This window comes from Sporothrix brasiliensis (assembly GCF_000820605.1).
Source record: "Sporothrix brasiliensis 5110 chromosome Unknown Cont18, whole genome shotgun sequence".
In the NCBI taxonomy this organism is placed as follows: Eukaryota; Fungi; Ascomycota; class Sordariomycetes; order Ophiostomatales; family Ophiostomataceae; genus Sporothrix; species Sporothrix brasiliensis.
In genome coordinates this window covers 1690385-1703990 of record NW_024467137.1, presented here as the reverse complement: position 1 = coordinate 1703990, position 13606 = coordinate 1690385, and the positions used below count along the sequence as shown (strand labels likewise).

Sequence of the window (13606 nt, the reverse complement as noted above, 5' to 3'; positions counted from 1 at the left end):
CGCTATCCGACTCCCGAGATGCGCCTCGCCAGCCCCTCTTTAATAGTCGCGCAGTGTGCCGACAAGGCTGTCCAGCCGCATCACCTGGCCCATCAGCTTCTGCTCGATCTCGCAGTACGACTGGTACTTGTCAAAGTACTTCTTCTCGAGCGCCTCCTTCTCGCGCCCCTTGACGTCCGGACGCTGCACAAACGCCAGAACCTCCTTGTTCTCCTGGCGGTGCACGTCGCGGATGCGCAGGCAGCGCACCATGGACTTGTAGGCGTTGTCGAGAAGCGTGTCGAGCGACCGCGGCGTGTCGCAGAACCACAGGAAGAGCGTCCGGCTGGCGGACCGGTTGTTGTCGCGTGGCACCTCCTGCATGTCGACAAAGCCGTGCATCTGCATTTCGAGCATCTTGTTCTGCACGTCGCTCTTCTTCATCAGCGCCAATGTTGGCAGCGTCTTCTCGTCGAGCTTGCCCTTGTCGCGCAGAATGCGGGCAAGACGGAGGCCCTGGCGGCCGACCTTGCGCTCAATCGCATTGTCGAGCTCTGACTCGCGCAACCGCTTGAGCAGCGGCTCAAAGTCGACGGTCCACGTGCCGCGGTCGCAGTGCCGCACAAACTTGTACTTGTTGTCGCACAGGAGGAGGAGGTGCTGGCGCATCTGCTGCAGGCGCAGTTCTTCCGAGGGTGGCGACGCGGCAGCAGCAGCAGCACTGTCGTCGAACTTGACACCTTTTGTGCTGAGTGCGGCTTTGGTGGTTGCAGAACCGTTCGGTGTGTGGCTGCCGTTCAGTGAAGGGGTAGAAGCTTGTTGTAGAGGAGCGGCTGGGGGCGGGTAGGTTTCGCCTTCAGAGTCGTAGTCCTCGTTATCCAGATCGACATTTTCCTCTTCGCCACCCTCATCGCCGCCAAACACAACGGTATCGACCTTTGCGTGGCGTTCTAAGCGTTCTGCTGTCGGGATGTCGATTTCGTCAGCCGAGGCCTTTCCGATGCCAGTAAAAACGTCGAGGTTCGGGCTGAGGTTGTCAAAGATATCCGACGTGTTGACTGCGCGCGGGCGGAAGAAGTCGCCGCCAGCAATGTCGACAAGAGGATCGGCGCGGCAGCGGGGGATCGTTTCGGTCAGCAAGCGCAGTAGAGCATCGTAGACCTGAGCAGTGGTCTCTCCAATGGCAGCCGCAGCGGCCTGCACAAGGCGGTGGTTGCGTAGCTCTACAGCACACTTTTCGTGGTTGACGCGCAGGACAATCTTGGGCTGTGATAAGAAAAAAAAAAAAACGGTTAGCGACGGGCGGCAATACATATAGAATACGAATGGGGTGCTCTGGTAACAACGTACGTCCAATGGTGGGTCTCTGTCGTCGCTGTAGAAGCTGTTGCTCTTGTCGCCGTTGAGCAGCTTCCTACGTTTCTGGGGGCCGCCGCCGTGCGCCTGGAGCGTGCGCTTGAGTTTGCGAGGCTCATCGCGCAGGTTGTATAGCTCTTCGGACACGCGAGTCTCGTACTCCTCCTTCTTCTTCAGACCTCGCATGCCGTCGGCGAAATATTTCTTCTTAATCATCTCGCGAGTTTCGGCTTGGCGGTCGGGAAAGCTCTTGAAAGACGCCGTCGTTACTACCTCGAGCACTTCGGCATGGATTAGCCGGCAGAGAACAGAGTTGAGGTGCTCGAGCGAGCGGATCTCCGGACCTTGAACCCGGCTCTCGTCTTCGGGGTGGTGGCGGATGTCGCCGTTTGTGTATCCGTCTCCGTGGTGGCCGTTCGTGTGGCTGCTGCTTGCACCATTTGCACCATTTGTGCCATTTGTGCCATTCTTGGACGCATCTGTTTTACCGATCTTGGCTTTGTAGGCCTCTTTAAGGTCGGCGATGCGGGTATGACCCAGGGCAAACAGGCTCTGCATCACATCGCGAGCGTCGGTGCCGTAGTGCGTCTCAACCATCTCGAGCACCTTGCCCGACCGCAACAGGTTGTAGGCCGCAGAGGGGTTGGCATCGTAGACGGTTGTGCGGTCTGTCCCGGTGACATAGAAGAAGAGGAGATCGTATTGCAGGAGAACGGCGAGGCCGTGACGGAGTTGCTTCGGAGTGAGTGATGTGTACTGCGCGAGCTGTGCCAGGCCGGCTCTGCCTCTGTTCAGCAGCGCCGCGAAGATGCGCTGGGGAGCGTTAGTCGAGCTTTCCTACCATGACCAGACAAAGTCTTGAGCCAAGACAAACAAAAGATGCATACCGATGGCAGCTCCCCGTAGATATCATCGATGACCAGGGTGCAGAGCTCTGCTAGATTCTTCGTCTGTAGAAGGTGCATGGTCAGCAAGCGGTCGTCTCGCAGTCGGTGGCTTCAGACTGTGCCTGGATGCATTAAATGCCCATGTGCATTGATCTTGCCTTGACCTTCAGCCAGCAGCGAGCAGACGGCTGTCGCATCGCATCGCGAGATCAAAACACGGAGGCCACAGATTTGCGGGGAGTGACTCACCACCAACAACATAGCGAAAAGGGCGTTCAGGGTCGAATCGGGTCTGCCAGGAGGACTTGGCGTCTAGAGATCCTCTCACTATCTCTAGAGCTGCCACATTTGCTACCGTAGAAACATTGAGAGGTGATGGTGGACACAAAGAAGACCAAAAAACGATATTCGGAAGGTTCTCTACGTCGAACTTTTTTTGGCGTGGAAATGGAGTTAGCTGCATCTGGGCCGTCTAATTGGGCGTGCTAGAGTGGACACTGACGTTTTAGTGGATAATCCCGTAGTTTTACTCCCTGCATTTGCTCTACTGCGCCGACCTTGGGGGGAAAAGGCGGGCGCCTGCTGCATCTGCTGCAAGTAATCGTAGTGCTATTGCAGTTACTGCATTGAATGCAGGCGGCTGGGTGGGCGACGAGTTGTTAGCGGGGTTGGCCACGGACGGCGACAAGGGAGTAGCAAGGGGAGCCACCTGCCTTGTTTGTCATTATTAGGGCGGGTTGCATCGCTCAGGACTGACGCTTGGTGTTCACTGTTTTGCAGCTGGCAGAACATCACCGCTAGACCGGCCACCAGCTGGCACAGCTCCAGTTTTTCCTCATCGCTGGCCGAAAATTGCTCGGAACCGTCGTTAGGCCGTTGCTTCCCTCACGCGAAATGAAATAACCCGCTGGCAATTGGACGACCGCCCGGGTGAGAAAAAATAGCACCAGCTGCCCGTCTTTGCCTGCAAGCCACCCTATTGCCTCATTTGCACCTTTTTGCAACCTCGCCGCATCAACACGCAACAACCACCCGTCAATTGAGGTTCCCCACCACCTCGCCGACTCGAATTTCGCCCCTGTTTCCTCGTCGCCCATCCCGCCCATTCTCCTCACAATGATCTCGAGATCCGCCGTCTCAAGGGCAGGCCAGCTTGCCCTCCGGCGGCAGTCGTGCGCCCAGGCGCAGAGCCGCGGCTTCGCTGCTGCTGCTTCGTCGTCTGGCGCCTTCGAGCCGACCGAGGTGTCCGGCGTCTCCGTCGTGTCCAAGGATGCCCAGGGCCCGTCCACGAAGCTCGCCATCGTCGCCAAGGCCGGTACCCGTTACCAGCCGGCCCCCGGTCTGACCGCGGGTCTTGAGGGATTTTCTTTCAAGGTGAGCCGGACCACCGCCGAAGGCATCGGAGGACCTAGAGGAGGATTGCTCGTGCACGACGGTGCATGAGCGAGCTCCGTTGAGGATTGAGAACCGGCTGGAGGATCGTCCGGGGACACAATTTGGGCTCGCGTTGAGAGATTTCGACGTACTGACATGCCACCTATCTAGAACACCCTGAAGCGCTCCGCCCTCCGCATCACCCGCGAGACCGAGCTCCTCGGCGGCGAATTGACGTCTTACCACACCCGTGAGGCCGTTGTCCTCGAGGCCAACTTCCTCCGCGAGCACCTGCCGTACTTCACCGAGCTTCTGGCCGAGGTTGTTGCCGAGACCAAGTTCACTGGTAAGCGCCGTCCTGATGTGTTTTGGTGGGTATGGAAGAAGGAAGAGAAGGAGAAAAGGGAAGAGAAGACATGGAGCAAACCAGACCAAAGGGGGCAATAAGAGAGGGACTGCGTCTCGTCCCCGTGTGGCCCGATTGCATATATATTCATACGTGTATCGTCACGCGCACCAGACTAACCTCTCTCTCAAATTTAATAGAGCACGAACTGGCTGAGGAGATCGAGCCCGTCCTGCACCTGAAGCAGGCCAAGTACTCGGCCGACAGCCTGGCCGCCGCCCTGGACGCTGCCCATGCCGTTGCCTTCCACACTGGCCTGGGTGAGGCCCTGAGCCCCTCGACGACTACGCCGCTCAGCAGCTACCTCAGCCACACCGGTGTTTCCCAGTTCGCCAGCTCCGCCTACTCCCGCTCCAACTTCGCCCTGGTCGCCGACGGCGCCACCCAGGTTGCCCTGAGCAAGTGGGTTGATCAGTTCTTCAAGAAGTCCACCGGCTCCGGCAGCGCACTCACCAGCGCCGCGTCCAAGTACTACGGCGGCCAGCAGCGCATCGAGTCTGCCTCGGGCAACGCTATCGTTATTGCCTTCCCGACCAACGGCCTGAACGCCCCCGACGCCACCGTCGAGGTCCTGACGTCCCTGCTCGGCGGCGAGTCCAGCGTCAAATGGTCCCCCGGCTTCACCCTGCTGTCCAAGGCCTCTGCCGGCGTCCACGGCGCCAACGCTGTGGCTCGTAACCTTTCGTACTCGGACGCTGGCTTGCTGACCGTCCAGGTCACTGGCCAGTCTGCCGGTGCTGTGCGGGCGGCCGCCGATGTGGCCGTCAAGGCCCTCAAGAGCGTCGCTTCTGGCTCGGTCTCCAAAGAGGATGTTGCCAAGGCTATTGCCAAGGCCCGTTTCGATGCCCTGACCGCCCAGGAGCCCGCCAGCGCCGCCATCACGGCCGCCGGTACGGCCGTCCTTCACGGCCTGAAGACCTTCCAGCCGGCCGATGCCAGCAAGGCCTATGCCGGCGTCACGGCTGAGAAGCTGACGACTGTACGTTTTCTACCTCACCCATTTCTTTATTTTTGATCCCCCACATAAAAGCGATATACCGTACTGACTTCTTTCTCTCTTTCTAGCTGGCTAAGAAGCTTGTTAGCGGCAAGGCGTCCTTTGCCGCTGTCGGTGACCTGCATGTCCTCCCCTTCGCGGAGGATGTCGGCCTGACAGTGTAAGAACGGTGACTTGTCGTGTCTATGCGCGTGCTTTGCTTTTGCCGTCTCTGCTGCGTAGGTTGGTTGGATCCTTTTCTTTGTCTTCTTAATTTTGGTTTTAGATTCAGGTTGTCGATTCATCAGACGGGAAGCGATGGCCGGAAAAGAGAAGAGCGCAAGAAGTGAGAAAGATAGGGATGGGCCCAGAAATACGGAAAGAAACAAAGACAAAAAACGAGAGAAGAAAACCCCCTTCTTGTATCAACATTCGTCCAAAACCAACAACTGCGCAACTGGACAACTAAAAGACGTGAGTTGTCGTTCGGCGTGGTCAGTCCGCCTTCCTTGTCGGATATTGTGCATATAAAGAAAAGAAAGAAGCCTCTATTTAAGGTTTTAAGGAACGAAATTGGTGACTAGTGAATCTGAAAGGTTCTGAGCATGTTCACGATAAATTTACGCAAAAGAGGTGGGAAAATATCACATTTTATTGTCGATGAGTTTGCCCGTTTACAACTGAAGTTGGCAGTACGAATTAGTTGGTGCAGTGCAACTACAGGGGATCTTTTGTCGTATGTTTGCTGTTGACAAGCGGGTGGTCCCACTGTTAGTTTGGGGCGTGGCTTGAGGATCACGTGATGTCCTGACTGAAAGCGGCCGGAATATGTCGCGCAGCCGAGCTATTTTGCTGGTCTCTCGAGATTTTCCCCTTGAAGTTCGAAAACGGTTTTATTGCCGACCGCACCTCTCCGCTTCATCCCACGATCATCACCACCCACCACAATCCGATTTGCCCTCCGAACAACACCCATACATCCTTTTCAAAATGACCTTTGCGTGGAAAGCCGCTGGCCTCTCGTGAGTCCCCCAACTCCAGCGCAAGACTGCGGACGGAACCCGACAACAAAGCCGAGGCGACGGAGGCGAATGTAGAGCTGACCAATTCTTTTCGCAGGTACAACCGCTACCTGGCAATTGCCGGTCGCGCCGTGCGCCGCAGCCTGAAGGAGGACAAGAGACTCGTTGCTGAGCGCCGCGGCCAGCTCGACCTCCGCTTCTCAAAGTGGCAGGTAAGGAACGGCCCCATCCGTCCGAATTGAAACACAGGAACGACAGGAAGACGGACAACTGACCCATTGTCGAACACAGGGTGGAAAGCAGGGCGAGCCTAAGAACGTGGCCGACGCCCAGGCCACTGCCGCTACCGAGGCCGCGTCCGCATAAACAACACCCACGACCGGACGACTGATGAAAGAGACCCGAGGGGACCCTGGACGAGCCGGAAGTGTGGATGCCGAGGAGGAAACGAAATGATAACCCCGACTCTGCCATCCGTTCCGTGCTCGAGGACGTGAGGATTAGGAAAAAGAATGGGTCTCGTGTGACAATTGCAGTCTTGTGGATGCTTCGACGCAAACCCCCCCAAGCCAACTGTATGTACTTATTTTGTCGGGGACATAGCGACAAGGCGAAAATTTAAAAGGCCCTTGTACGTCTTTAGAGCCACAAATAAAGAGAACCAAATTTTGCAATTCAATCTTGAATTCGCCAATTGGGTGGATGGTGTACTTGAAGCTGTAGGTTGTTGGACGCACCTTCTTGTTGGATGCCAATAACGTTTGCTGTGTGAAGCGCACAGTCGAGCCTTCCGCGATGGTCCCGCCACCGTGAAGGCTGCTAACGCCGACCAACAGGCAGGATCCTAAGACTTTTTAGCGGTTAGTTAGCGTTCTGGCTGAAGCTCCAGCAGGTCTACCCAGGCCCAGATGCTTGTCTTCCCAAGACCCCTCCAATGGCCCTGGAGTTTGATACAACAAACTTCGTGATCGGATTTGCATGAGAAGCTTTTACTCTTAATTGTTATGTTCGTCTGCTCTTGCCAATATCTTATCTGTCTCGTCGTTCCTGGTTGTTTCCCATTTGGGAACCTGTTGCGGGTATAAGGAAAGAGTGACGGAGCTTGTTGGCGGGCTCCTTCCCCAGAAGTTTAAGTGCGTCTGCACTAATCGAGCTTTCTCACGAGTCACGCACTACAGCGCAACTTTTGAACCTTTGACATCGCTGATACCCCTGGCGCAAATCGTACGGCGCATCTCGGACCGGTTGCTTCTTGTTGTGTACTTTGCGTCGCGTACGGTCATTTCCCCGCCGCTGCCTCGCTGAGACTTGCGCCCACTCATCCACGGACCCACGAGAACCCCCACCATACGTCCAACCGCATGATATAAACGACGCCCAAACCTTCGCCTTCGCATAACTGCGGCCTCCGGTCCTCTAGATCGGTAGAGATGGCCAGCGACGCGGCCCGGGATGCCTTACGGCTACCCCGCGAAGAGGCTGTTATCAACCAGGGTGAGTGAGCGCATGCCGTCGGCCTTGACGTGCTCTCATCCATAAAACCTTTCGTATCTAATATGCGTCGTAGGCCTCGAGGAGCTCTCGCTGACCCCAAACTCTGGGTCACCACCAAGATCACCGCCTCCGCCGGCGTCTTTGTCGACAAGGATTACCAGCAACGGTGTTGTATCCATAGATATAACGTCTAGATTTACGGCTGCAGCTTCGAGTACGTCTTATGTCCCCTCGCAACCGCACACAATCTCTTGGATCTTGCATATTGACGTACCATGCAGCTCTTGAACCGGGAGACATTGTCAAGGATGGCTACTTTACACTTTTCGAGTCCGTTGGTGCCTTGGAGGTGAGCATTGCTTCTAGTCCGGCTACATCTCGTTGTCCTTTTCTTACAACTGTTTTTTCTAGATAATGAACCCGAAAATGGACAGCGGCTGCGTCTCAGCGGAAGAGTTGGTGGACAATGATCACCAGCAACTTATGCGCTCGCTGCTTCCGGCCGAAGTGATTGGCATTATCGATCAGCTTTTATGTTTGGAGGTGCGCTTCTATTCCTACGTGTGCGTCGTTTGACTCGTAGTTGCCTGACAAATCATATATCTAGATGGCATGGCACCTTGGATACCCGCTGTCGCAAACGCTCCTGACAAGCATCTACATGACTGGTATTCTTACACCCCCGCCACGAACCTTGAACGAAGCGGACTATATGCGGCGGCAGAGCGCTGAAGGGGCCACACGGTCTCCAGCTCATGCCGTCCTTCGAGCATACTGCATCGCCGTGATAAAGACGGTGGGAGATATTATTACCAGCTTCAAAAGTGAAGTGTACTACGAGGTTAGTTACGACTCAGCACTGTTGTCTAGACTGCGTATTTTGCGAGAAAAAGAGGGGTTTTTTAACTTTGAACAGGAAGAGGACATTGCGACAAACACGTATCACTTGTCTCTGCTCGAAGACGTGGGCCGCGACGAAATCCGCCAGGTGCTCCAGGAAGCGCGCGCGGCCATCGTCGAAGTCGGGGACGCTTGGGCGGACACCGTGTCTCTGGCCCTGGAGGCACGGCTTGACTTCCGCGAGACGTTTCTCACGGCCATTGAGCTGGCCGAACTGCGGATACGCCCCGATGCCTTGAAAGTACCGTGGACGCAAATGACGGACGCAGTCAAGAACATTAAAGAGTCCCACGATCTAGGGATTGCAGTCCCTGCGGCATTCAACACGAAAATGCAAGGCCTTTTGGCCAGCACTATGCCTCCACGGCCGATTGTGCAGCCCAGTTTCGAAGACGCTGTTGAGCAATGGTCTCGGTTCTCCACGGACGGTGCTGAGGCGGTGGGCATCCTCGCGTACGAAGATCCCCAAAGTTTACTGGTATGATGTTGTCTTCCATGATGCCAAGAACGTGGAGTAGAAGGTTAACTGGTATCCCAGAATTTTGTCCTTACGTTTCAAGCCAAGAAGCCACAGCCGCTCGCGTACATACGGGTGCTAATGCAAAGTTTCATCTTTGCTGAAAACATCATGCTTGGCGAGCATAGCATACGACAGATTATGGACGACGACCTGTCGATCGTGGTGCTTCCAGCCAACATTCTTCTTGACCCGATCAATGACGAGATCGAGGTGGCCAGGGACCCGCGCTTTGCTCTTGCCAAACATATGGAGGAGTTCCGGATACGGTCGTTCCCCGCGTACCTGGAAATCTTTCGAACGCTCTGCCAGAATCGAAGTCGTGCGCGGCGTATGATGTGCCACATTCTCCACGAGTGGGAGCGCGTGCAGATGGACGTGGAAGAAATTGACAACCTCGTGGAGTCAACCCTAAACGAGATCCCGGAGAATAGTCTCTTGGCCGGTACCGGGCCCGGCGACAAGCCGCTGCCGCTTTCTTCGTGGGCCTTCCTCTACAAGATCCGGCTGATGGAGTGGGTCGTCCAGCTCGGCTTTGAGCTAGAAATCTACCAAGCAGACGAGCTAGCCGGCATGTACTGGTACCTCAGCTACCTCGCCAAGAGGCGAGTGATGCACTGTGAGCGCATCCGAGGCTTCACGCTGCGCAGCCATGGAGAGATGCGGCAGCGGGGTGGCGGCCGGGCCTTGCCGGGCGACCAGGAGGCCGTGATGACGAAATCGCTGACGTTTTTGCGGACGATGATGCTCGATGCGTCCGTGACGTGGGAGCTGGCCGATGCACTGTCCTGTCTATACGCCGCGCTGCACCGCACGGGGCTTCTCAAGACTCCTGTGCGGCCTTACAGCACGGACGAGTTGCGGTACGAGCTTCGTATGCGGCCCTTTGCGGCCATTGGACTACCTGCGCTGCCGTCCTTTGAGACGTTTCAGAAGGAAGCGCAGCAAAGCACCTCGAGTATCAAGGCCATTCTGGACTATGCCGAGAAAGCACTGGGTGGCGCCAAGAAGGGCTGCGAGGCGCTAACGCGCTTCACCGAGGCAGAAGCCTTTTCGGCCCATCACCACGAACGGTGGCTGTCAGGCACCAAGGGCATGCACAAATCGGCGATATTTGCGGGCCTCGCGGTTGCATCTCTTAAGCGGGAGGTGGTTCGGGTCGAAATGGATGCCCGTAATAGCGTGGGCAACGGAGCAGAAAGCGACGTAGGAGCGGCGGCACTGAAGCTCACGGCGCAGGTCCCGAAACCTGACAAGTGCTACCATGAGTGGTGGATCGTCCCAAAGGTGGCATCAGCCACGTCGTCGTGATGACGGCTCGGTGTTGCGCGTTGTTGTGCGATAGTCGCATAAGTTCGGTGGTTGGAGGTGACAATGATTTTCAAAGCTAGAATTAGAGCAGTGATTGCGTCACGTCGCATGACATAGTAGAAATGGTTATGAAATATCGTATACACAAGCCCCCTCTCTGTGATTTATTTGCATTTTTATATTTACAGTCGTTTTGGTTGGTATTTGACACCGGTACTCAAGAGTACTTCACAGAACAATCTAGATCATGCACAGAGACAGAAAGGAAACATAGAAAATAGTGCGTGCAGGGCAAGACGCGCATGCCAGACTAGGAGATGTTCCAGCAGCCTCTGGATGGGAGCTGCCAGAGGTTGGCGTATAAAGTAAGGAGCAAAACAGACGAACGCCATGGTATATATAACAAAGCTGATGTTGACAGGATAGCTTCTCGAGAGAGGCTATCAATGGGTTGCCGGATGGTGTGTTTACGCCCGGATCGCCTTGGTCTTCGACCGCAGCAGCACGGTCTGGTTGTAGAGGACGTCCTTGAGGGCGAATAGGAACGCGGCGGTCAGAACGCTTTGCGTGATCTTGGGGCCAATGCCTGTTGCATGTTAGTAAGTGGATGCGAGACACACAGAAACACAGTTTCAAACGGAAAAGCGACGGGAAACGACAATGCATGACGAGCAGAACATACCCTTGTAGAGACCGGCATAGCCCTCGTCCTTGATGACACGACGCAGCGACGCCGTCACGCCGCCCTCCTGGCGCTCCTTGGCGACGTGCATGCGGCTCTTGACGGTGATGTAGGGGTAGGTGATGCTCGTCGCAAAGAGCTTGCCCAGGGCGCCCAGCACAAAGGCAACGCCGGGCGTCACCGGCCGCCGCTTCTGGACAGCGTTCTTGAGCTGCTCAAACAGCGTGTACTGCAGGATGGGGTTGATGACAAGCACCAGCGCGGGCACGACGCCGGCAAACAGCGCGCGGGGGCCCTCTTCGCGCAGCAGCGCAAGCAGGGTGCCGATCGTCGACGGCTTCTTCGCGGCCTTTGCCTGCTTGGACGCGCTTCCGGCCTCCACATCCGCCTCCACAGCCCGCTGGCGCGTCGTCATGCGCGTGTTGACCACCCAGATGGGGTTGGTCAGGATGACGGTCGCGGAGCCGGCCAGGGCGCCGGCCAGCATGGACTCGAGCGTGGTCAGCTGGCCCGCAACACGGCCAGCAACACCGGCCGCGCGGCGCTCAAACACGGCGCGGGTCCACTCGTACCAGTAGTAGTAGACAAAGTTGGTGATGCCGATGCCGAAGACGGCCGAGTCGAGGCCGGCGTACAGGCCGGCGACGCCCTCGCGGGCCACGATGCCCTCAACAGCCTTGAGGAACGACGAGTCGGCGCGGCGCGACTCGACCTGCGCACGCGTCGAGAGGGTGATGAGCGGGTAGGTCAGGACAGTGGCCAGGATGCCACCGCCAGCACCAGCGATGGCGTGGGCGACATTGTCGTTGGCCGGAACGGTAGCGGCGACAGCCGAAGACGAGGTTGCGGTGGTCTCAGCCACGGGCTTGGAAGCAGCAGGAGCCATGGCGACGAATAGAGAGAAGGGGGAAGGATGATGCTGTGGCGGTGACAATGTGGTGATATTGTGGCGATGACTGGTGCTGCGATGCGGAGAGAGCGCGTTGGTCGGCTGGATCGAGAGGCGAAAAACGCGACCGGCTCGATTCTCTCTTTCTTTGTTTTATACGGAGGAGGTAGCACAAGCTGGTTTCGTTCCTTTCTAGACGCCTCCCTTTGTTTCTTGAATGTCTTGTAATAGCACCAAATTCAGAAATAAGAACCTTTTATGCAGGGGAACCCCCAATCGAGGTAGATGCTCCCTTTTGGGGTATGCATGCGATGCGGGAAGGCGCGAACAATGACGAGGTTCGTTGCTGACAGCCCCTCCAATGCCGAGGTAAGTTGCACCAAATGCTGCAACCCCGGGCCTTCTACAGCCCATGGACTGGGCCTTCCCGGGGAGGAGATTGGGGTTCTCCAGTGCAAGTTGGGGCATTGACTAGGGGGTGAGCCACTGAACCTTTTACTTTTTTTTTTTTTTTTTTTTTTTTTTTTTTTTTGGTTCTGGGCGACCTATGCGGCAAGTGCATTTGCGGTCGGCTGCAAATACCGTGCGTACTTTCCCGAGCGTCGCTTCCGCTCAGAGGCTCTCTATCTGTTCAGGGTGGAGATTTCACGTGCAAATTGTGAAGGAACGATCAACCATAAATGTGGGATGGTGCATAGTCTTTGGCATCTGCATGACTAAGAACGGAAATTGCATCGCTGGCTTGTGACGATACTTTGGAGCAAAGTACAAGAAAGACAACAACCACCCCAATGTCGGCGCATGATCAAGAAGCCACTCTCAACACCGGAAGGCACACTGCAACTCAACGGCCACTCGAGGGTTATCGTCTGGTCACTTTTCGGCAAACAGCTGGCGGGCGAAATCGGGGCCCAAGGAATGCGACGATGCGAATACGTAAATCCCCAATGTCATACAATGCACAGACCAACCTTGTTTATGAGTGAGGTTTACGACCTAGAAAGGCAGAGGTTGCCTCGAGAACATGGGACGAATAGGATAGCCGATGAGATCAGGTTGTCTCAATGCCATGCAAGGATGCTCGGATACGTAGATTATGCTTAAATCCGAATGGCTATATTGCATATACCACACTCGACTTGGAAACGGCACAAAGGCACGCCCTTAAGATACTGCTCAAAGTTTTGTTAAAAGCACTTCTGATTTCCCACCCCTTTGTCGACGCCGTCACACAAACATACAGGATAAGACGCCACAGTCAAAAAAATGTTCCGAATTGTGGGGAGTCGTGCCCTCTCCCACGTGGCAATGGCCTGATATTGGGTTCATTTTCAGCAAGATTTTGGCCAGAACAGTCGTCTCGTTTTTGATGCGAGGCCTCGATGAAGAGGCTAAAAATTGGGATATCATGGAAAGTACACGGCGATATGACTTTTTCTACTTACTTTGACAATCTAAGCCTTGTGTGCTCTCAGTCTTCCCTTATCCTGCCCAGCCAGGCACAGCCTGCACAACTGTTGCTATCCTTGAAACGCTGGACCGGGATCTATGAGACCTTTTTATTGACGGTTTGTTTACTTTCGTCTGGTTTCCTGACCTCAATATTTGTTTTATTTATTCTTGATTTTGGGGGGAAATAAACGAAAACAGAAGAATATAAAAGTAAAGCCATACAGAGCCGCATGTAAGATAATCTCCAATGCAACGAACAACATGATCGACGAACATCTAGCTGCGGTTGACTTAATTCTGTAAGCTTTTTGTTGAATGTCTGACTTTTGAAACCTGGCCAGGTTATCTACATGATTTACAC

The 13606-nt window shown here is 55.5% G+C and overlaps 5 protein-coding genes across 5 annotated transcripts; 3 read left to right on the top strand and 2 right to left on the bottom strand.

Annotated features, from left to right (window-relative positions):
• Nucleotides 1–39: 39 nt before the first annotated feature.
• On the bottom strand, nucleotides 40–2300 carry SPBR_01404 (DNA-directed RNA polymerase III subunit RPC3; the record flags this gene model as incomplete). The annotated part of the gene is made up of 3 exons (XM_040759715.1): nucleotides 40–1245; nucleotides 1330–2148; nucleotides 2223–2300. 3 exons carry the CDS (start codon nucleotides 2298–2300, stop codon nucleotides 40–42), a joined length of 2103 nt encoding a protein of 700 aa, XP_040619472.1.
• Nucleotides 2301–3338: 1038 nt separating this feature from the next.
• On the top strand, nucleotides 3339–5163 carry SPBR_01540 (ubiquinol-cytochrome c reductase core subunit 2; the record flags this gene model as incomplete). The annotated part of the gene is made up of 4 exons (XM_040759850.1): nucleotides 3339–3596; nucleotides 3768–3942; nucleotides 4143–4981; nucleotides 5068–5163. The coding sequence occupies 4 exons, from the start codon at nucleotides 3339–3341 to the stop codon at nucleotides 5161–5163; spliced, it is 1368 nt and encodes a 455-aa protein (XP_040619471.1).
• An 805-nt stretch (nucleotides 5164–5968) lies between these two features.
• SPBR_02119 (F-type H+-transporting ATPase subunit epsilon) lies at nucleotides 5969–6366 on the top strand (the record flags this gene model as incomplete). The annotated part of the gene is made up of 3 exons (XM_040760428.1): nucleotides 5969–6000; nucleotides 6098–6212; nucleotides 6292–6366. 3 exons carry the CDS (start codon nucleotides 5969–5971, stop codon nucleotides 6364–6366), a joined length of 222 nt encoding a protein of 73 aa, XP_040619470.1.
• A 1064-nt stretch (nucleotides 6367–7430) lies between these two features.
• SPBR_01320 (amino-acid n-acetyltransferase subunit) lies at nucleotides 7431–10222 on the top strand (the record flags this gene model as incomplete). The annotated part of the gene is made up of 7 exons (XM_040759631.1): nucleotides 7431–7494; nucleotides 7568–7708; nucleotides 7776–7843; nucleotides 7906–8029; nucleotides 8247–8335; nucleotides 8411–8872; nucleotides 8933–10222. 7 exons carry the CDS (start codon nucleotides 7431–7433, stop codon nucleotides 10220–10222), a joined length of 2238 nt encoding a protein of 745 aa, XP_040619469.1.
• Nucleotides 10223–10689: 467 nt separating this feature from the next.
• Nucleotides 10690–11790, bottom strand: SPBR_01849 (solute carrier family 25 (peroxisomal adenine nucleotide transporter), member 17; the record flags this gene model as incomplete). Its single annotated transcript, XM_040760159.1, has 2 exons — nucleotides 10690–10808; nucleotides 10905–11790. 2 exons carry the CDS (start codon nucleotides 11788–11790, stop codon nucleotides 10690–10692), a joined length of 1005 nt encoding a protein of 334 aa, XP_040619468.1.
• Nucleotides 11791–13606: the final 1816 nt, after the last annotated feature.